The 24,285-nt window shown below is 51.6% G+C and overlaps 1 protein-coding gene and 1 long non-coding RNA gene across 3 annotated transcripts; one reads left to right on the top strand and one right to left on the bottom strand.

The window, feature by feature from the left end:
• Positions 1-1,249: 1,249 nt before the first annotated feature.
• On the bottom strand, positions 1,250-5,426 carry LOC144944679 (uncharacterized). The gene is made up of 2 exons (XR_013639611.1): positions 5,278-5,426; positions 1,250-2,731 (listed from the first exon to the last, which is right to left on the bottom strand). It is a non-coding gene; the product is annotated as an uncharacterized LOC144944679 (long non-coding RNA).
• Positions 4,512-23,287, top strand: TMEM100 (transmembrane protein 100). 2 transcript variants are annotated; one of them, XM_078873037.1, is made up of 2 exons: positions 4,512-5,669; positions 22,020-23,287. In XM_078873037.1, the coding sequence occupies exon 2, from the start codon at positions 22,064-22,066 to the stop codon at positions 22,604-22,606; it is 543 nt and encodes a 180-aa protein (XP_078729163.1). In that variant the 5' UTR covers positions 4,512-5,669; positions 22,020-22,063; the 3' UTR covers positions 22,607-23,287. The 2 variants fall into 2 exon arrangements, with proteins under 2 accessions (XP_078729163.1, XP_078729165.1); XM_078873039.1 differs by having other exon boundaries at positions 4,512-5,413.
• The last annotated feature ends 998 nt before the right edge of the window (positions 23,288-24,285 follow it).

Below are 24,285 nucleotides of genomic sequence, written 5' to 3' on the forward strand. Positions count from 1 at the left end.
CACACACACACGCACACACACACGTACACACACACGTACACACACACACACACGCACACACACGTACACACACACACACACGCACACACACACGTACTTAGTGCACGGCGCGCTCATCACGCCCGTCAGCCAGGCGCGTGGCTCGTGCACGCGCCTGGCGGACCACTCACTGCACGGCACAACAGAAGCAGCGGCACCAACAGTGGCGACAACAACAACAACAATAAACAACAACAAACAACAACAAAGATCTCCCGCATAGCCTAAGCCGGCGTTCTTAGCTAATTCTCAGAGGGGGGTCACTGTCGCCGAGAAGATGCCGTCAGTGAGAGGGGCCGCCACACGTGTGAAACCATTGGGGGTTTGACAGCAGCACGATGACGACGATGATGGGGGGGGGGGGTGTTGTCACTCTTTGTGTGTTGGGGGGGGGCCATGTCAGTGGGCAGCACCAAATGCCACCAGGGGTCTTTAGTGACGCACACGCGGGGTACAGAGACTGTAGGGGGCAAGTGCTGTTAGCGAGCACCTATGAAGGCCGGCACGGCACACGAAGGATGAGGGTGGCCAGCGCCATGCCCGGCCGCCTTTGTCTCCCCAGTGGCGATGTTTACACACCGCACCAGGTACTCGTTTGAGGCTGAGTCGAGCTAGGGGAGGCCCAGGACCAGTTCAGATAATAGTCGCCGGTGTTGGCCGTGAGCGGGAATCGAACTCGGGTCGCCGGGTTCGTAGCGTAGCGTAGCGCCGACCGTTGCACTGACGCAGGAACAGCAACACGACCACCACCACCAGCACGCGCCTTGCTGGAGCCGTGCCAGTCAAGAGCCACACAGTGCCACGCAATGTTTGCTTTCACCGTGATACCCCGGTTAACGTCGGGGGGTAGGGGGGATACGTTCCCGAAAGGTGCGATGACGAATATGGAAACGACGCAAATCAAAGCGACTTACAGGGTAAGTAGTAGTAGTGGTGGTGGTGGGTGGGTGGTGGTGGTGGTGGTGGAGGCGAAGGTTGAGACGCGACGCATAACGAGACAGGACGGACGACGACGATGCCGCTGTCAGCGACGTGAGTGTGCGGGTTGAGGCGACGCAGATCATCAGGTCGCGGTGTTACTCACCAAGTGACGACGTGAAGGGGGGAGAGACGTAAATTTGGGTGCTGCTGTGCCATCATGGGGCATCAGTCAGAGTTCAGTGAGCGACACAATGTGGAGGGTTTCCACCAAAGTGGCTTTCAAAAGGACCAGGATTCATGAATTTAAATAAAAAGAGACACTCCAAATATATATACAGTTCGAGATACGCATAACAAAATGATAGAAAGCAGTCGTCACAAGCAAACAACGTAAACGTGTAGGGTCCCCAAGTAACCCGAAAGTCCTCGGATACATGCGAGAAGATCGGGGTGCACCACGTACCGTTATTAGCTAAGACTCGGCACTTTACAAAAGAGCATTTCAACTAAACGCCAAAACTTTCTCGTGAATGCAAAGCCTATCATCATTATGATCATCATCACGACGTTCATCGGTGAGTGGGGCTAAGCAAGTGAAGAGTCGGCAACAATAGTAGGGCCCCAAAAATATGGGAGCCCCGAATATCAGCTCGAGGCCAGATCCCTGATTTTTTTTAAGGATAACATTCCGCATAATTCGTGCCTTCATTATTGTATTCGACTGTGACAATTCAATTGTGCAGCCTGTCCCGCGAGTTTTTAGTTACGCCCAAGTGGGATCATCATCATCACTCCTCATCATCATTACCACTCCTCATCATCATCGCTCATCATCACTCATCATCATCACCACCACTCATCATCACTCATCATTATCACCACTCATCATCATCATCACCACTCCTCATCTTCCTCATCCTCGCCATTCAGCCCCGTTGCGCCGGGCTGTGGATCTGAAGGGGGCTCAGCCCCCCACTGCTGATGGACCTCTGCTCCCCCATTCCAAATCTACGAACTTCGCCAACGTCAACACAACGGAGGCACGGTCTTTGACGCGAGTGGCGATGAAGCGATGGGCACCGCTGCCTTGGCTCGCGTCCACGGTTAGGATTCGTTTCAACTAAAGCTATAAAAGTTTTATTTATTTCTTTAACCAGGTAAGGCGGCCCGCTGACCTATTGCAGCCCATTTTTTTAAGCAGCGACCTGGCTCTCACAAATGATAGCCCGACGAAGAGGCGTATTGTCGCGTGGGGATTTTAGAGCAGCTGCCAAATCCTCTGAACGCGTTGCCGACGTTGATTCTAAATGTGGAGGCGGGAAATCGGAGAAAGACACGCAGACTCCAAATGCACAGCAGCAGGCGTCAGGGTCGGGATCGAACCAACGACCTCCTGCATACCGGGCGAGAGATTTAACATCTCACCACCGCGGCGCCCACTGTATGTGTTGTGCCGCCCTCCTCTGAGTGTTCTGTGTGTCCTCTCTGAACAAATTCACGAAGCACAGTTGATCAATAGCATCACCTCCACCATCACCACCATCACCACCACCATCACCAGCAGCAGCAGCAGCCGCTATGATCAATCCACTGCTGGATGAAGGCCATCCCAAGCCGCCACCGCCGCCAACATTCACGGCCACGCGACGAATCAATCCTCCCAGCTGCTGCACGCCAACTGATCCCAGCGCTCCGTCTCCGCGACGAATGTCCCCGAACCCCCGTCCGTTGGCTGCCGCCTAGAGGCAATTCCAACCCACCGGCCATCACACTGCAGCAGGTAAACAGCAGCAACGTGGGGGAGAGAGAGGGAGAGAGAGAGGGAGAGAGAGAGGGAGAGAGCGAGCGAGCGAGAGAGTGAGCGAGAGAATGAGCGACAGAACGAGCGAGAGAGAGAGCGAGTGAGAGAGAGAGCGAGAGAGCGAGCGAGCGAGAGAGTGAGCGAGAGAGCGAGCGAGGGCTACATAAAGCCCCGTTTAAAAAAAAAATACGAAATGATGAACGAAACAAAGTGCCGAATACACCGAACATCTTCTTGTTTCCACTGATCGTAAAAAAAAAAGAGGGAGAGGGAGAGAGGGAGAGAGAGAGGGAGAGAGAGAGATCGGTGCCACGTCGTGCCACGGTGGACTTCTCACTTCTGGATGTGGTCCAGCGAACGGAGACGGATCTGCGTGGGGCGACACGCGATTACTGGGTTTGATTGAGCAGCGACACGCTCTGACATTCCGCTCTGACCTACAGAATAAACCCCGCGGTGGCCCTCGTGTTCATCCGGGGAAGCCCGTCCGAGACTCAGGACTCGTTCTCAGGCGGGTCCCGGCCGATCTGCGCTCCATCGCAATCACAATGCGCTTTCATATCGCGTCTGAAATGCGACCTCGTCTCACGGCTTCGACACACAAACACATCCTCCTCCTCCTCCCTACTGCGCGTCGCCACGCGCAGTGCTGGTCTTGATTATCGCGCTGCACGATACAGAATCGGAACGTGTATTTATCCTGCAAGAGGAATCTGATGAGCTATGAAGCTTTTTTTTACAGATGCCCAGTGGGGGCACGGGGTCAGAACGTTACAACAACAAACAACACAAACACACGATCGGAGTGCAAAGTGTCAGAAACGTAAACAAATCACGAGAACAGGTAAAGCCCCCTGAGCTCTTAGCTTCTTTGTCAGAAGCGACGAGCCTATCGCGAATGATTGCTCCACCACATCGCTCATCACTTGGACATTTATGTCGGCCAAATAATCGAAATGGTCCCCAAAGACAACGATCCCCCCTATAGCCTTTAACAGACTGTTGGGGCAAGTGTTGTTAGCGAGGACCTATGAAAGCCGGTACGGGCGGGTGGCCAGCAGCACCACGCCCGGCCGCCTTTGTCTCCCCAGTGCCGAACGTTTCACACACCGCCCCGGGTCGCTCATCATTGATGGCTTGAGCCGAGCTCGAGGAAAGCGCAGAACCGGTCCAAACATTCGCCACTGATATTGGACCCACGACCCCCCCCAACACCCCCCCACACACCCCCCACACACACCCCTACACACCCCCCACCCCTCCCCCACCCCCCTTGCGCACACGACGCACGAGGCAGAGACGGTGGCGGCCTCAGCCCGCGCGCGCGCCGCGCATCTCGGAGTGGCGACGCACGACAGCGGGTGGGGGGGGGTCGGCACGCGCCGCCACGCGTCACCGCCGCTTGCCACGCTGCTGCTGCTGCTGATGCTGCTGCTGCTGTTCCATTTTTGCGGTGGCCTCTTTTTCCACCCCCCTCCTCCAACAACCACGCAGCTACCCCCCTCCTCACTCCTCCTCCCCCCCCCTCCAATCGCCCCTCCACTCACCACACCCCTCTCATCCTCTTCCCTCCACCAACCCCCCGGCGCCGATCACTCCCCCACCCCCCGCCACGACCCGCAGCTCCCTGCACCCCAATGACGTCAGAGGAGGAATCCCATGTCATGATGTTCCCCCCCCCACCCCCCGTGCGCACACGCACACACGTGCACACTGACGTTAGCGCGCGCACGCACACACACACACGCACATGTCAGTGCGTGTGTGTGTGTGCGCTCATCACACTAGCGAGCGCACACACTCGGGCACACACACACACACGTGTGTGCACAGTCACACGTACAGACATCCTCTCGCGAGCACACACTGACACACCCCCTCGTGCACGCACACACACCAGGAGACACACACTAGGGCACACACACACACACTAGGGGACACACACACACACAAGGGACACACACACCCTCGTGCACGCACACACACTAGGAGACACACACGAGGGCACACACACACACACTAGGGGACACACACACACACTAGGGCACACACACTAGGGGACACACACACACTAGGGGACACACACACACACTAGGGGACACACACACACTAGGGGACACACACACACGAGGGCACACACACACTAGGGAACACACACACACTTGGACACACACACTAGGGGACACACACACACTAGGACACACACACTAGGGGACACACACACACTCGTGCGCACCCAAATCAGAGCACGCGCGCGCGCACAAACACGTGCGCACGATCACCAACACTCTTGCATCACAAGCGCGCCTGCCCACACACCCACACACACACATCCGTGCACACACACCCACACGTTCACACACCCACACGTTCACACACACACGTGCAACACACACCCACACGTGCCCACACACACACACGTGCACACACACCCACACGTTCACACACGCACGTGCACACCCACCCACACGTGCGCACACACACACGTGCACACACACACACGTGCGCACACACACCTTTGATTGTCGAGACGCACAGGCTGGCTCGCGTGCGCGCTCGTCCTCCGGCGCTCCGCACGTGAGCGCGGGGCGCGCTCCACGACGAGACCCTCGAGGCGACACGGAGCTCCGATCCGCCGAGGAGGAGGAGGAGGTACGAGGAGGAGCTATAGACGAATGGTCGAGACGTTGACTCGGGGCATGCACCGCGGACCTACTGCGGATCTCGCGCACCAGGGCATTTATCGAGTTCAACAAAGCCATCAATATCATCATCAGCAGCAGCAGCATTATCATCAGCAGCAACAGCACCATCAGCAGCAGCAGCATCATCAGCAGCATCAGCGCCGGTAGCAAGGACATCACGGCCACAGGCAGCAGCAGCATCGAGGGTTCTGCTCACCGCACGTGTATGTATACTGCATGCGAGTGCGTGTGCGCGCTTCCTCCGCGTGTATGTATACTGCATCAACATTATATGAATCTGTAGACACGTACGTTGATCTTCTTTCGCACAGTACGTAGCGAACCGTGTCCGTAGAATGACACGAATATGCGTGTACTAATAATAGAGTATGATTATTGTTATTGTGGACCGGTGTAACTTGCGTTCGAATGGTAGCTGGCAGAAGGTTCCGAATGTTGAGTGAGACACTCAGCCGTGTGGCCGACTGCACGCAGTGGGCTCACGTGGCCTCGGAGTGCACCTGGCCTGGCACGAGCGCCGTGGTGACGTCACCGCCACTTACGTTCTAAAAGTATAAAAGTATAAACTATTTAATTTTTATTTTATCAGGTAAGCCCCCACTGAGCTTTACAGATCTTGTTCAGAAGCGACTTGGCAAGTGACGGCTCAACGAAGTTGGCTTGTCACGGGGACATTTACAGCAGCAGCCAAACGCTCTAAACGCGTGATGATGATGATGTCGTCGTTGTTGATTCTGAATGTGGAGGGGAAAAACCGGAGGACCCGGAGAAAAATCCACGCTACCACGGAGAGAGAGAGACACGCAAACTCCAAATATAGAGCAGCAGGCGTCAGGGTCGGGATCGAATCCACGACCTCCTGCACACCAGGCGAGGCAGTTAACATCTGACCACCGTGGCACCCACGGATGATGAGATGAAGATAGTATATTCGTGTGTTAGAGAAACATTACGTGGGCTAAACGCACCGTGAACAATAATAATAATAGAATGTTGGGTCAGACCACGTAAGTTAAAACCGTGCGTCGTACACCCTCCTCCACCCGACGCATCCACTAACTAAAGTGGCCACGTGGTGAACAAACGTGCCCGACGTGTGATTACCGCGTGAGCAGCACCGGCAGCGGTGTTCACGTGACGTGTGCATTCATTACCTGGCTGTGTTTCGGGTGGAGGAGGGTGCCCGACACACATTTCACTCACGCGGCGATCTGACTCAACAACCAATAAAACCCAGTAAACTTATGAATCGCGTGTTACGGTGAAACGCGACGTTCTAACTGTTCAGGGAAGTTGAGCTCGGCGTGGGCAGGACACGTCGCTGCAAACGGATGACGGACTTACTACGGAGTGGCAGCAATAGGAGGGGAATGGTGGCCACGCCAGGAGATGGAGCGATGGAATTGTCTCGGGTGCCGATGCCGGGGTGGATTGTGAATGACGTCGCACTCTCGCGAGAGGCGGTGACGGCTTGGGGAGCCTTCATCCAGCAGTGGATTTACCGCGGCCGACGGCGTCGGGTGTTCGCTATGCGAGGTGCGTGGTCGGTCCGGCTGTCGTGCACAGGGCGGTGATGCTCCTCCGTGTCACGAGGCGTTGTTGATAGAGTTGCGAGGAGCGGTGGTGCAGCGGTTAGCGCTCCGAAACCGGCGACCCGAGCTCGACTCCCGCTCACGGCCAACATCAGTGACGATTGCCTGAACTCGTCCTGGACCTCCCCTAGGTCGACTCGGCCTCAAATGAGTACCCGGTGCGGTGTGTAAACATCGCCACTGGGGAAACAAAGACGGCCGGGCGTGGTGCTGGCCACCCCCATCCTTCGTGCGCCGTGCCGGCCTTCATAGGTGCTGCTCGCTAACAGCACTTGCCCCAACAGCCTGTTGGGGCTACACGGGGGGTAACTTCGTCGTGGTCACACAGCTGCACTATTATAGAGCGGCGATGCATTGCATTGTGCTGGAGCAGGGCTTGGCAACCTTTCAAAGATGAAGAAGCGGAGCCACTTTTTATTATCTTTTTGCCGGAGCTGCTTGTACACGAACACAGCCGCGGGTACACAGCAGGCGATTACAACAACCACAACAACCACCACACATTCTGACTACCATCAACAAAATAGGTGATGGAATGAACTGCGTCTATTTAGTTTGTGTGTGTCCCCTTAGTTAGTCCCTAACAACGCAGTTTGCCTGTTGTCAAGACATACCGTAGTGACCCATTGCCTGTCATATTTAATCAATTATCTTTACGTTCAATTCCGTTTAAGATTTACGGGTTTTTTGTTAACGGCTGACTGCAACGGGGCAGCCAAAAAGCCACAAGGGGGCAGCCAAAGAGTCACAAGGGGGCAGCCAAAGAGTCACAAGGGGGCAGCCAAAGAGTCACAAGGGGGCAGCCAAAGAGTCACAAGGGGGCAGTCAAAGAGTCACAAGGGGGCAGCCAAAGAGCCACAAGGGGGCAGTCAAAGAGTCACAAGGGGGCAGCCAAAGAGTCACAAGGGGGCAGCCAAAGAGCCACAAGGGGGCAGCCAAAGAGTCACAAGGGGGCAGTCAAAGAGTCACAAGGGGGCAGCCAAAGAGTCACAAGGGGGCAGCCAAAGAGTCTCAAGGGGGCAGCCAAAGAGTTACAAGGGGGCAGCCAAAGAGTCGCGAGGGGGCAGTCACCGCACGCGGCTACGGAGCCGCGAGGCGTCATCGTGGTCATCAGCAGCCGTGGTGAACCAACTGCTGCTGGATGAAGGCCTCCCCAAGACGTCACCGCCTCTCGCGCCCGTGCGATGTCACTCATCGTGCACCGCGGTGTCCGCACAGGCGCCGATTCCATCGCTCCATCTCCGCGCGTTCCACGGTTCCCTCCTTTGGCTGCCACTCCGGCCCGACTCTCGACCGCCGGGCATCACGTGGATGGAATCCAACTCCGACTTGTCATCATCTCTTGTAGCCGTGGCGCGTCCTGCCCACCAAGTTCTGCCCAAGTTCTCCTCGCTTTGCTTAGCAAACCACGTGGCATGGATGCATGTACGGCCCTGTACGTTGAACTTCTTTCGCACCGTAAATAGCCAACCGCGCTAATCGAAGGTGCCGGCAAACTACACACACGGAGGCAGCAGTTCTGAAGAAGTGAAATGATGTCTCTACTTTGCTCGTAGAGCGCACAGCAAACGCGCTAGGTTCCTTCACGGGCGGCGAGGCCACCTCGTGCGACGATAATGAACAAGTTGAGACGTCTGCTGATCTGAAGGCGCCTGTCTGTAACGATAATCATCATCATTCACGATCCGCCGTGTGGATGAAGCCCCCTCGGCACGCCGTGCGAGGCCGAGCTCGACTCTGCTACCTGCTTCACCGCTGCGCTCACCGCGGGCACGGCGCGCGGTGTGGAGGGTGTCGCGGGGATTCGCGACTCGAGCGGTTCGTTTGTCGCGGACCTCTCGCTGCGAGTCTGACTGAGAGAAGACGATTCATGGGAGCTCGGCTCTGCCACTCGATTCCAAGCTACGCCTGTCAATACTAATCCTATACATGTTGCGCCCCGCATTTGTAGAGCCCTACGGGACAGGTTTAGTGCGCACAGCTCCACGTGTAAGTGTCTGGAGGACTCGGCGAAGGCGACGTGGATGTGTTCGGGCTAAAAAGGGCGTCACGGTGGCTAGGAGATGTTAACTACCTCGCCTGGTCTACAGGAGGTCGTGGGTTCCATCCAGACCCTGACGCCTGCTGCTGTATATTTGGAGTTTGCGTGTCTCTCTCTCTCTCATCATCATCACGGTGGCTAAGAGATGTTAACTACCTCGCCTGGTCTACAGGAGGTCGTGGGTTCGATCCAGACCCTGACGCCTGTTGTATATTTGGAGTTTGCGTGTCTCTCTATCTCTCATCATCATCACGGTGGCTAGGAGATGTTAACTACCTCGCCTGGTATACAGGAGGTCGTGGGTTCGATCGCATCCCTGACGCCTGCTGTATATTTGGGGTTTGCGTGTCTCTCTCTCTCTCATCATCATCACGGTGGCTAGGAGATGTTAGCTACCTCGTCTGGTGTACAGGAGGTCGTGGGTTCCATCCCGACCTTGACGCCTGCTGTATATTTGGAGTTTGCGTGTCTCTCTCTCCCACCGTGGTCGCGTGGGTTTCTTTTCTCCGGGTCCTCCGGTTTCCACCCTCCACATGTGAAAGCAACGTCACGCGTTTTGACCACTTGGCTGCTACAAATGTCCACGTGATAAGCCTCTTCGTTGAGCTTTCATTCGTGATGGCCAGGTCACATAGCTCAGTGGGCCTTACCTGGTAAGATAAAAAAAACACACATTTTAGTTTTCGTTTAAATACATCACTGTCCCGTTCGTCTCGGCTCCGAGGCGTCTCGCGATCTCCTCTCTCGCTCGGCTCCCCTCTTCAAGCTGCCATGTTGAAGCTGTGCGGTCGTGACCCGTAGCGTCCAATAACAACAACAACAAGACTTAGGGATATATGTATATATGTGTGTGTATGTATGAATATCGGAGCAGGGGCTGTGTGTGTTTGCCTTACGATGTTCTCGCTGTTTAGCATTTATATGGAGTCTGATCAGCGCGCTGATTTGAGCAGTGGAGTCGCGTGCGTCACAGGCGCGATGCCGCATGCCGAGCTCGCTCAGCGCTCACCACACTCACCGCTCACCACACTCACCACACTCACCGCTCACCACACTCACCGCTCACCACACTCACCACTCACCGCGCTCACCGCTCCCTACACTCACTACTCACCACACTCACCGCTCACCACACTCACCACTCCCCACGCTCACCACTCCCCACACTCACCACTCACCACTCACCACGCTCACCACTCCCCACGCTCACCACTCCACACACTCACCACTCACCACTCCCACACTCACCACTCACCACACTCACCACTCCCCACGCTCACCACTCCACACACTCACCACTCACCACACTCACCACTCACCACACTCACCACTCACCACACTCACCACTACACACTCACCACACTCACTACTCCCACACTCTCCTCTCACCACACTCACCACTCCGCACACTCACCACACTCACCACTCACCACGCTCACCACTACACACTCACCACACTCACTACTCCCACACTCTCCTCTCACCACACTCACCACTCCGCACACTCACCACTCACCACGCTCACCACTCACCACACTCACCACTCCACACACTCACCACTCCACATACTCACCACTCCCACACTCACCACACTCACCACTCACCACACTCACCACTCCACACACTCACCACTCACCACACTCACCACTCCCACACTCACCACACTCACCACTCACCACGCTCACCACTCGCGGCTCACCACCCTGTCGCATTCACCACGGTACACGAAGGGGTGGGTGGCCAGCACCACGCCCGCCCGCCTTTGTCTCCCTAGCGGCGATGTTTACTCCACACCGCACCAGGTATTCATTTGAGGCTGAGTCGACCTAGGGGAGGCCCAAGACCGGTTCAGATAATCGTCACTGGTGGTGGCCGTGAGCAAGAATCGAACTCGGGCCGCCGGGTTCGTAGCGCTCACCGCGACACCAAAGACAAAGACCCCCGTGTAGCCTGTAACAGACTGATGGGGCAAGTGCTGTTAGCGAGCAACAATGAAGGCCAGAACGGCACACGAGGCGGCGGGTGGTCAACACCACGCCCGGCCGCCTTTGTCTCCCCAGTGACGATGTTTTTACACCACACAAACACACACACACAGACACACACACACAGACAAATACACACAGACAAATACACACAGACACACAAAGACATACACACAGACACACACAAACACATACACACAGACACACACAGACACAGACACACACAGACACACACACAGACAAATACACACAGACACACAAAGACATACACACAGACACACACAAAGACACACACAGACACAGAGACACAGGCACACAGACACACACAGACGCACACAGACACACACAGACACACACACAGACAAAGACAAACACACACACAGACACACACAAACACAGAAACACAGACACACAGACAGACACATACAGACACATACAGACACATACACCCAGACACACACACACACAGACACGCACACAGACACACAGACACACACTCGCGTTTCATACCACATTCCCCTCCATCGATCGCGCAGTGCAGGGAGGAATCGCGGGTCAAATGAGCCGACCATGAATCGGTCCCCCACGCTCATACGGCAGGAAAGTCCACGTTACTGTGGCGGTCACCACACAACACACACAGCTGCCGTGCTGCATTAACAGACGGTAAACATTTTGCCGACCCCTCAGAAAATAATCATCATAGGTGATGATTGTCCATGATGATGATGGTGATTGGTGATGTTTGGCGATGATGACTGGTGGTTATTGATGATGACTGGTGGTTATTGATGATGATCACTGGTGACGATGATTTGACATGATGATGACCGGTGATGATTGGTAATGATCATTGGTGATTATGATGATGATCGGTGATGATTGGTAATGATCATTGGTGATTACGATGATTGGTGATGATCGCTGGTGATTATGATGATGACCGGTGATGATTGGTAACGATCACTGGTGATTACGATGATTGGTGATGATCATTGGTGATTATGATGATGATCGGTGATGATTGGTAATGATCATTGGTGATTACGATCGGTGATGATAACTGGTTGATGAACTGTGTAACAAAATAAAATGTTCCTGGATAGTAAGTTATATTTCCTAATTGCTTATGCCTCAAAAATACAGAAAATGTCTATTATTCCCCAAAAACTTTGCTTTTGTGACCAGGACATTGATATTTTGAAAAATGTACCGATTTTCACTGAGAAACGTGTGTATTTGTGTCTTTCATTCATAATAAGGTCCTGGTCACAAAAGCAAAGTTTGTGTGGAATAAGAACCACTTTCTATACTATTTAGGCATAGGCAGTTAAAAAATAACACTTAGTACCCAGGAACAATAATTGTGTTACATAGCGTAATGATTCACTGTGGATAATTGATGGTGATGATGATGATGACTCATTCTATAACTACATTTTCGACTTGAACTTAGAAGGCAGCGGGCTGCGTCGGTGTGGGGGGCGAGGGGACGATGGGACGAGTCTTTCCCAGGGGGGCCAAGCCCCCAGCCCCCTCCCCAGCCCCCCCCCCAGCCCCCCCCAGCCCCCCCCTCCCCGTGCTAGGGGGCTCTCTGCCACTGGCGCGTGGCTGTCGCAATGGAAACTCCGTGAGCGATGTGCGGCTGCCTCACGACGGGGGGAGGGGGGGGATGTTCGAGGTTTGTTTGGCCAAATTTCTCAACACGCTGGCGAAGGGCCGCCGTGGTGGCTAGGAGATGTTAACTACCTCGCCTGGTACACAGGAGGTCGTGGGTTCGATTACGACCCTGGCGCCTGCTGTATATTTGGAGTCTGCGTGTCTCTCTCTCATCATCATCACGGTGGCTAGGAGATGTTAACTACCTCGCCTGGTATGCAGGAGGTCATGGGTTCGATCCCGATCCTGACGCCTACTGTATATTTGGAGTTTGCGGCGTCTCTCTCTCTCATCATCATCACGGAGGCTAGGAGATGTTAACTACCTCACATGGTGTACAGGAGGTCGTGGGTTCGATCCCGACCCTGACGCCTGCTGTATATTTGGAGTTTGTGGTGTCTCTCTCTCCGTGGTCGCGTGGATTTTTATACGGATCCTCCGGCTTTTCCCTCCACATTTAGAATCAACGTCACGCGTTTAAATCAGTGGATTCTAACCTGGGATGTAGGCATCCCCTGGGGTCCGAGATGCCCTTCCTGAGAACCAAAGGTGTGCAGGCCGCAGTAAACGTTAAGCGCCACTGGTTTGGAGCAGTGGCGGCTCCTGCAAAATCTCTCAGGGGGGGGCAAATGTTTGGATGATTGATAAGGATAAGGTCCACCCATGCAATGGATAAATTAACAGCCTAAGCATGTAAAGGCAACTTCACTACTTTAATATTAATGAAAAATAAAGTGACTCTTACAATACATCTCCTTGTTTGTTTCTATACTCACTATTATTACACTACTTACATCACATTACTCGCTTAATACACTGCTTACTTATACTGAAATTTTGCTCTTCTCTCTTTCAAAGTAGCAAAGTGATCAATTACTCTCTCATTGAAGGCAGGCATGTTCCTGACTAGTTCCCTCTCCATGGAAAGCATAGCCATTGCATTCAGACGTTCCTGTCCCATTACATTTCTCAGGAATGTCTTGATTCTCTTTAAGGTTGAGAAACACCTCTCAGCTTCAGCAGTTGTCATGGGAGTGGTTATGAGGATGTTCAACAGAGCAACAGTCTCTGAAAAAGTATCCAGTAGGTTGTACTTCAGCAAAACCTGGTACAGCGCTAGTGCACCACAGCAGCCCTTGAATTCTGGACTCTCATAAATGACAGACAGTTCAGTCTTCAGCTTCGCCTTATTTAACATAGGGTATGCCCTGACAGTGATGTTCAGAGCCTGAACAGGGAATGTATGGCCATGCTGTTGAAACATCTCTCCTTGTAGCAGCGTGGCACTTACAAGGTGTGCAATACAGTATATAATTTAATGTTGGGTTTGTCTATGGCAGTATATAGTAGGGTGTAGACTCGTGTGATGTAAGAGAATAAAGTTTAGATGCAAGCATATTATATATTTTTTTACGACGTAGAATTGTAATGTATTACTTACTGTTAGCAACTCAACGTATTGTAGAGTATATTTAGTATACTGATGATAATATGTAGTTTATACTTTAGTTGTTTACGTGGTGGTTTTAGTTACTGCAGCTACATACTATTAACACTGCTTCCCTTCATTAATGCTACCCTTATCCCCTCCCTTTGATGCTGCTAATAGTGCATAATGCACGGGCATATGCAGTACTAGTCACATACCTGCATTTCCCATAAATATGCTAAATTCCTCTTCATATTTCATATTCTTTTGTTAAGGCTCCCCCTTTCTTCCCCCCTTCCAACCCAGCTTATATACATGCTCCAAGCACGTGTGCTGTTTCATTCAGACGCTGTCGCCTCGACAGACCTGGTTTTCACCTGAGGACGGCTACTTGCGTTGTGGCCGAAACGTCGTGAGAATTATTTTATTATGTTTTATTTTTATTATTTTATTACTTCCCTTCTACGTGACTATACCGAAAGAACCAAGAAGATGAATTCCTGCAGTCACGAAAGCTTTAAATCGAAATTCCACTAGGTGGCGACAAATAAAATTGTTGACTGAAACGTGCTGACGTATGATGACGTAAGCACGTTAGTGCGAGCCCTCCCGGAAGCCATAGAGAATGCATTGCAGCGCCCGCCTTTCGAAAAAAATCATCTTTGAATGTAAGTCTATGGGACCACTCTGGGCGATTCTCAGCCGGAGTGAAATCGCCCAAAAAGAGGCGGTACTCCACAGAACGTGACATGACGCTGATTGGACTATATCCAGAGGCACAGTAACGGCTAGCATAGCTCTGTGGTTGAATGAGATTGTTAATGTGATTGAAAAAGTCCCTTTCACACATTGGTGGTGCGTCGCCCAATCGCCCTAATGAAGAAACCGCCCCTGGTTTGGAGTATTTGGCTGCTATAAAATGTCCACATGACGATAAGCCACTTCGTTGAGTTTATCATTTGTAATAGCCAGGTCACTTCTAAAAAAATAGAGCTGTACATTTCAGTGAGGGTTACGTGGTCAAATAAAAAAAAAGTTCAGTTTAATAGTTTCGCAAATACCTCCTCTAGAGCTCTTTCCAGTGGCAGGCCCTTCCGCCAACAGCGGCGCGAGCGAGGCATTGCAGCTCAGTTCATTCATTTATTAGGATTTACCCCGTGAGCCATTCGGCTCTTGATTTGGGTTCAACGGCAACAAACAATAAAATTACAAGATACACCTAAAATTCATTGTACACAAATCTAAACATCACATACGTAATAAACAATAAAATCCTACAGAAAAAGCACAACCCATCCATGCTGCGTACAAAAAGTGCAAAAAAATTCATTTCTATGTTTGATCCCAATAACAATCAATACAATACAGATCAAACATTAAAGTATAAATCCATACTAAATAAAAAAAAAATCGGGCTAAACCAAGCCCCTCTAAAACTTACTAAAACAATGCTATGTAAACAACGTAACAGTTTTCCCAACAAATGTGATTAAAAGTTTACAATAGCGACACACTCAACACACATCACTAAACGTAGCATCCTTCGCTAGCTGCATAAGTAGCAGCGCACTATAACCACAATACATAATCATTGCAGGGCTGCGCCTCTAACCTACGCCTCGCTTGTGCGTCCCGAAAAACGGGTGGCTGCTCTCTCCCTGAATGAGGCACCGCCACACTCTTTGGTTCTTTCGGTAAAGTCACGTAGGTACAAAATCAAATACATCACGAAGCATGGTCTGCTGTTTTAAAACAGTCTGCCTCAGCAGCAGACCACGCTTTCCCACCTGATGACGGACGCTTGTGTTGCGCCCAAAACGTCGTGATTCATTTAATTTTCTACCCACGTGACTTTACCGAAAGAACCAAAGAGTCTGGATTCCTGCAGTCACGAAAGCTTCAAATCAAGATTGAGGCACCACCGCCACTCGCACAATCTGCCAGTCCACGGTGGCCTGCCAACTCACGCCACTCCGATCTACCAACTCACGCCACTCCGATCCGCCCCGTGACCTCTTTTGGAGTCGTTATTCTCTCATCGCGCGCGGTGACGGCGTCAATGTCTGTGGCTGCTGCTGGCCGCGACGAGGAGGCTTCGGCAGAGAGGCTTTGCCCCTCCCTCCTCCTCCTCGTCAGCTGAAGGTGTGCAGACCACAGTGGTATCATGGGACCATTTTTGTGAGTATCAAAGAATGAAGAATAAGAATAGCGTTTACCCTTATCTGGCAATAAAGCTGGTGTTCAAACCCCACATAGATGCCTATTTGGGGTTCTCTGCTCGGCCATTGGTGAGACTAGGCCATAAAGAAGGCTGTCTCTGGTGTAGATCAAACAGTTTCAAAGACGATGTAAATATTATCAGATAATGTTTGTTGGCATGTTCACCACAACTACGCGTGGCTAATGCAGCACTTGATTCCTTGCAAAACGGTTTCTGTTTGGTGTTTGGACATCTTAGTGCCTCGTTTTATTGCCAGAAATTGTTGTTTTTCAGACCACAGTGGCGTTTACTGTCGGGTCCATAGTTTGGGTTGCATGGACACAATCACACGACTGCGGCTGGGCTTGAGTAATACTCGATGTATGAAGGAGATGTGCCCACCGGCATGGTGATGGCACGATGTGGTTGGTGAACTACACCTCCCGGTGGCTTAGACGAGGTTGAAAGTCAGAGCCAAGAGGGAGCGCCATGTTTGGGTCTCGGACGAGGGGATTATTCAGGACGTACACGCTGCTCCACTCTGGTCGCCGCCGTTCTTCGTTCATTCGATGCGCACCTAGCCTGGCACGAGCGCCGCCCTGATGCGCGTGCTTCTCACGCACTGTCACGCGCTCGCTGTGGGCACGTGAGGATGCAAACCCACGCTTGCCTCGTGAAAGGCGCACCGAGATCCCTGGATGAATGTCGTCTTATAAATGTCAATACTCGTTTTTAGAATTATTATTGTTGTTAATGACACCCGAGGAGATGGAGCGATGAAATCGGCTGGTGTGCGAGTGCCAGGTGGACTACATTACAGCAGGATCATGACTGCTGCTGAATTACATTCATCATAATATAATACATTCATTAAGAATTACATTCATGATAATATAACACATTCATTAAGAATTACATTCATGATAATATAATACATTCATTAAGAATTACATTCATGATAATATAATACATTCATTAAGAAATACATTCATGAGAATATAATATATTCATTAAGAATTACATTCGTGATAATATAACACATTCATTAAGAATTACATTCATGATAATGTAACACATTCATTAAGAATTACATTCATGATAATATAACGCATTCATTAAGAATTACATTCATGATAATATAACACATTCATTAAGAATTACATTCATGATAATGTAATACATTCATTAAGAATTACATTCATGATAATATAACACATTCATTAATAATTACATTCATGATGATATAATACATTCATTAAGAATTACATTCATGATGATATAATACATTCATTAAGAATTACATTCATGATAATATAACACATTCATTAAGAATTACATTCATGATAATATAATATATTCATTAAGAATTACATTCATGATAATATAACACATTCATTAAGAATTACATTCATGATAATATAATACATTCATTAAGAATTACATTCATGATAATATAATATATTCATTAAGAATTACATTCATGATAATATAACACATTCATTAAGAATTACATTCATGATAATGTAACACATTCATTAAGAATTACATTCATGATAATGTAATACATTCATTAAGAATTACATTCATGATAATATAACACATTCATTAATAATTACATTCATGATGATATAATACATTCATTAATAATTACATTCATGATAATATAATACATTAATTAAGAATTACATTCAGGATAATATAACACATTCATTAAGAATTACATTCATGATAATTTAATACATTCATTAAGAATTACATTCATAATTAATGAATTAGCAGTAAGTAATATTGATTACTTAATACACCGTAATTAATTAATAGTTAATAGCAATAAAGCAAACAACTATTAGTTAATAATTTAACCGAGCGTTGCTTTCTTTATAATTAATGATTAACTAATAATTTATTACATTAATAATAATTACATGGATAGAACGCTTCTCATCAAGGATTTTTAAGCGCTGCACAGGACACAGCAGCAGCACTCAGCACAATTTTTTTTCATATCATAAATACATATCATAAATACATTTACGAAATAAACCAAAAGTTTAGCAAACGGAAGCGAATATAAATGGGGTTTTAAGACGCATTTTAAAAAATGTCCAGATACTCTCAGAGAGAGAGAGAGCTCTCTGATATCTCGTGGAAGAGAGTTCCATGTCCTGGTGGCTACACGACGGACATCTCGGCCATCCGTAGACCGAATAAGCCTCGAGCTGTGAACGCAGAGAAGATCTGCATCCCTCAGATCGTAGTGGACCTTGAGTGGGACACGTGGGTGCGGCATGTCAATGATGTAGGCTGGGGCAAGACGGTTCACTGCCTCGTTAAGTTAACCGGAGGATTGTGAACTGGATTCTACGTGAAAATGGAAGCCAGCGCAGGGAGGCCAACACGGGCGTCGGACGACGTGAACAAGGGGTTCTGATTTTTCGATTTAAAGCTTTCGTGACTGCAGGGATTCATCTTCTTGGTTCTTTCGGTAAAGTCACGTAGAATGGAAATAATAAAATAATAAAAATAAAACATAATAAATAATTCTCACGACGTTTCGGCCACAACGCAAGCAGCCGTCCTCAGGTGAAGAACAGGTCTGTCGAGAAGACAGAGTGTGAATGACACACCCCAGGCTTGGAGCGACTATTTTAGCTGGGTTGGAGGGGGGGGAGAGCGCCTTGACAAAATAATTTGCATATCAAGAGGAATTTAGCGTAGTTATGGGAAATGCAGATATGCGATTAGTACTACTTGTGAAATGCGTAGGAGGTGGGCGGGGGGTTTAAAGTCATATTATGCCCGTGCATTATGCAGGACTAGCAGCATCAAAGGGAGGGGATAGGGGTAGCATTAATAAAGGGAAGGAATGTTAATAGTATGCAGCTGCAGTAACTAAACCACCACGTAAACAACTAAAGTATAAACTACATAGTATCATCAGTATACTAAATATACTCTTCAATAAGCCAACATTAAATTATATACTGTATTACTATCCCTTATACATTGTAATATTAAACTATGTATTATTCTACCCACCCTGCTGTATATTCACTATACAATTACGATACTATATATTACTTTATACATGGTATAAAACATTTAAATGTTTATCCTATTTATTATAATACAATCCTAGATTTGAAGCTTTCGTGACTGCAAGGATTCATATTCTTAGGTTTTTTCGGGAAAATCACGTAGGTAAAAATATTAAAATTAATAAAAGTAAAATAAAATAAAAATCACGACGTTTCGGAGGCAACACAAGTCTCCGTCATCAGGTGGGACCGTCACAGCCAGATTTGCTGCATCAAGTGAGGCAAGGATTCAAGATGTAATCCCTTAAAAGTAAGTTGAGGGGGGAGGAGAGGGGGGGGGAGCTCATCAGAATGTGGTAGCCAATGAATGGAACGTATCGGGAGGGAGGGGGGCGGGGCTCAAAGACGGCACGACGTGCCACGTAGAACGCCTAGGGAGGGGGAGCGGGGCCAAAAGAATGCACGACGTGGTACACGAGAGTCGGCGGCGTGGACGTGGTTGTGCGCAAGCAACTACTGCTGCACACGCCAACGCATTGGACAGAGAGGGGGAGGGGAGGCCAAAAGAGAGTGTGGGGTGCAAGTGTACGTGGACATGTGTGTGTACAAGCACCTGTTGATACACATGATAGAAAAGAACGAAAATGCCCATGTTTATACCAGTGCTGGCTGAACAATGAAGAGAGTACTGTTAAACACTGGGGATGTTAACACTCGGTAAAGTAAAGTAAAATAGTGCCTGTCAGATAAGATGGTCCAAAAATATGTAATTAAGTCTTTTTTTGCGTGGTTGATAACATCTTTCCAATGATTACTAAGTTTGTACCCATCATCACGGTTGAAATTATGTCTGTGTTTGTATATTTGTATGGCTTCGTGTACAAACCTTTGATGGTAGCCAGGAGGTTTGCAGAGAACCTGGCTACCATCCCCCCCCCCCCCCTCCGGGTGCTCCGGTTTCGTCCCACGTACGAACACTCACGGACCGGCTGACGGTGCCTCCATCTGTTGGGGGAGAAGCGCCGGGCTTGGGCACCGGCTCGCCCTGCGGCTCCTGCTCGCGCCTCCGAGTGCGTCCTCGCTGTACGAGAGTGAACGCTGCGCAGCTCGTTACAAGTTGAAGTTAAATCGAGATTTGAAGTTTTCGTGACTGCAGGGATCCATGCTATTGTCACGTAGGTAGACTTTATTTGATACCTACGTGACTTTACCGAAAGAACCAACAAGTTGAAGTTACTGCTACTGTATATCTTAATATGAACAAGTGTCAGCCGAGTGAGGCTTCCTTGGTAATTATGGATTTGTCAGATGGTATTAGTAAGACCCCCCCCCCCCCCATTCAAACGATATGGCTCTGTCAGCAGGGCCATTAAGAAGTCATCGTCGCTAAATCGTTTCCTTTCCTCCCTCCCCTAGCTCATCCCACGACCCCTTAATCTCCGCCTTCTAAACCACGACCGTTCCTGCTCCCTCTTCACAATCTCTCCCCCGTGGCTCCCACTCATTCCCCATCCATCAAATCCGTTCATAATCATTCGTTCTCGTCACATAAAAAAAAATGTATTTTACTTAATTCACGCACCGCAGGTTTTTCGCCCATTTTACTTCCTCTCGTACATTCGAAATCACTTCATCTTCCACCGTTACATTCGTACGCACCGTTGTTAGTTGTCTGTAAAGGGCAGCCGTGGTCAAGCAAGGGTGCTACATAGGGGCCGTCCATAAATGACGTCACGTACCTGGGGGGGGGGGGGATCAGACATTTGTGACGATGTGTGACGACGGGGGGGGGGGGGGTTGAGAAAAAATGCGCAACTTTAAATAAATATAGACAACACGTTCTACTTAATTAAATAGACTTTTTAATAAGTGTTTCTCCTACAACATCAGAGTGCAGCGCCACATAACATACGCACTACAATGACAATAGTTTAAATCGATTTGAAGCATGTTTTATTTTCAAAATGGAAATATGGTTTTGGGGGGAGGGCAGAGCTTTGTGACGTCATATTCGAGGGGGGGTTAACTTTTTGTGACGCCGTGTGACGAGGGGGGGGAGGGAAAAAATCGTCCAAAATCGTGTGACGTCATTTATGGACGGCCCCATAAATGGTCGCGAGATCAGCACACGAACGCAGCAGCGCTTGATGAGTGTCTCCCCACGCGGGCACGCACGCTGGGTGATTGCTGCGTTAGCGGTAATCGGCACGCGGAGAGCACCGGTGACACCAAAGCAGCGAGCACGCTGCACGTGGTGGTGGTGGTGATGGTGGTGATGGTGGTTGTTGTTGTTGATTAACTCGGCACCCGGGAAGTGAAGGGAGCCGCCACAGCGGGGGTGGCGCCTGTGGTCAGCGCAGCGCCACTTTCAGTCCAGATGGTCGACGGTTCGATGCCACCTCCCGGCCGCGGCAGTCGAAACAATCCGCTGCACTTCTCGTCGTCGGTGCGTTCACAACGACGGTTCCACCGCGATGCGTTAGCGGTTCCTGACTTTCTAAAACCGGTTACCGATTCTCAAACCGGTTACCGCTTTCGACAACCAGAAGAGCCACTGATGTGACGCCGCCGTCTCTTGCCCTGTGCCTGCCCTCGCGCTCCCCATGCAGGCAGAGCAAGGCCCGAGTCGTGACCCCCCGTGACCCCTGGCACCATGTCCGACGGTTACATCCAGAAGGGGCCCCTGCTCCAGTCGGGGCGCTCGGAGCCACCTCGTCCACACTCGGGCACGGAGCCCAACAACCCCAAGGCGACAGCATCGTCACCACCACCACCAGCAGCACCACCGCCGCCGCCGTCTTCAGCAGCAGCAGGAGGAGGAGCGACGGGATGCGGCACGAGCGGCGCCCGCCTGGTGCCCGGCCGGTGCTCGCTCTCCCCGCAGCACCAGCAGCAGCAGCTGCAGCAGCAGCAGCTGCAGCTGCTGGCGGCCACGGGAGGCGCCGAGGGCGCCTGCTACAAGTGCCTGGCGCCGTTCGGCGTGGCGCTGCTGGTGAGCGGCGCGGCGGTGAGCGCCGTGGCGTACGGCCGCAACGCGCACGGCAGCCCCATCACGCTGCTCGGCCTCGCGCTGCTGGGGCTCGGCGCCCTGCTGGGGCTGCTGGGCGCCGCCGGCTGCCTCCTGCACAGGCACCACGAGCTGAGCCGCGCCAGGAGGGAGAGCCGCACCACCCTCGTGGCGGCGGCCGTGCCCTGACCGCGGCTGTCTCGCCGGCGGCGGCGAGGACGAACCCGCCGGGGTCCCGACCCCCCCCCCCACCCCCCCTTCTTCCTCATCCACCCCCTTCCCCCCACCCCTGCCCTGCCCTGCCCCTACAAGCCGGAGGACAGCCGGAGGGAGATTTCCTCACCAGCCCGTGTGTTTGCCGCTCGCTCAGTGGCATTTGCTGGGCAGTGTGTAGGCGGTGCAACTGCGCCGAGGCCATACGCGCGAGAGGGGCCCAGGCGGCACCGGGCTATGCAGAGGGTGGGGGAAGTTGAACGAACGAGGGGGGGGTGGGTGGCATTTCGACATGTGAAAAAGAGCTTTATAGCTCTTCGGAATCCTCCAGTATTTGCTAAAGATTCAGCTGCAATTGCTTCCACCCACCTGGGCCCAAGTCAACCGCGCCACGCCACCCGGCGTGGTGGTGGTGCCGTCGGGGTCACGATCATCGTTGTCACCGTCAAGTGCAGACGTCAACATTTGCTCGCGATAAAAACGACGACGACGACGCAAGGACAGTGACACGGGGCAGACAAAACAATGGGACGCGACTCCATCCCAACGGCGGAGTGGACCCACGCGAGACGGGGGGCCCCAGGGCTCGACCCCCCACGCAACGATGACCCCACCTCACCCTGACTGGCACCCTCCATCGTCGTGCTCGTCGTCGACGAGTCGTGAAATGTTTCGTTTCACGCGGGGGGGGGGGGTGGGGGGGGATCAAGAAGGGAGCGTTCAACCTCAAAACCGCGGCGGTGTCTCGAGCGACCTTCGGAAGAAAAAAAAACGCATCCAAGAATGACGGAAGTGCGTCCGCCCTAATTTATATATAAATATATATATATATGTGTAAGTGTGTGTAAGTGTGAGCCGCCGTTTCTGCAGAACGCCGCTCTGCGCGGTGTGCACGCACGACCCCGCGCGCACGAACGCGGGAAGGTTGTGACCCATGATTTATGTTGGCCCGGGGCGGGGGGAGGAGGAGGAGGGATGACCGCCACGGTCGGTGACCAAAGCGCCTCACCGTTCCCTGTGCAGCTCGGCGCGTGGATAGGCGGTGAGCGGGCAGCCGGAGTGAGCGGACCTGTGCCCCCCCCCCCCCCCGTCTCGCTCCTCCGAAACCGGCGCGGCGAATCTACGGCGGGGACGGCGATGTGGGGGAGATCTCGGGGAGGGGGGGCGAGGGGATGTTGTCGCGGGGTGCACTGCTGAGGAGAGACCGATCCCCAGCGGTGGCACCCCCACGACCGGCACTCACCGCGCCTCGCCTGAAGCCGCAGGGGATGGAGCGCAAACTGCGGTGTCGACCTGCGACCGCTTCCTCGGCAACACGGAGGGAAAGAAGTTGCGGGCGTTGCGAACTTATGACTCCCCCGCCCCCCGCCGGGTTAAAGGCGGAGAATGGCAACAAGCGTGAGATGTGGGATGTGGGATGTGCTGTACGCACGCACAGCCACCTTTGTCTCTCCAGGGCAAGTGGTGGTGGTGGCGACTGTAATATTGCAACGCGTACCGATGTCGTGGTCGTGTCTGTTCTACGGGAGTTGCGGGTCACGCTCAGATGCCAAAAAGCGAATCAATCGGGGGGGGGGGGCAGGAGTCGAACCCAGGGTCGCGCAGATCACACGGTGGGCGGGTCGTCGAGTTGTGATGCCTGTGCAGAACGCGCC

The sequence above is a fragment of the Lampetra fluviatilis genome, chromosome 35 (assembly GCF_964198595.1).
Source record: "Lampetra fluviatilis chromosome 35, kcLamFluv1.1, whole genome shotgun sequence".
NCBI lineage: Eukaryota > Metazoa > Chordata > Hyperoartia > Petromyzontiformes > Petromyzontidae > Lampetra > Lampetra fluviatilis.

Excerpts from the sequence above, each read along its gene's own strand:
- TMEM100 (XM_078873037.1), top strand. The coding sequence starts at position 22,064 with ATGTCCGACGGTTACATCCAGAAGGGGCCCCTGCTCCAGTCGGGGCGC.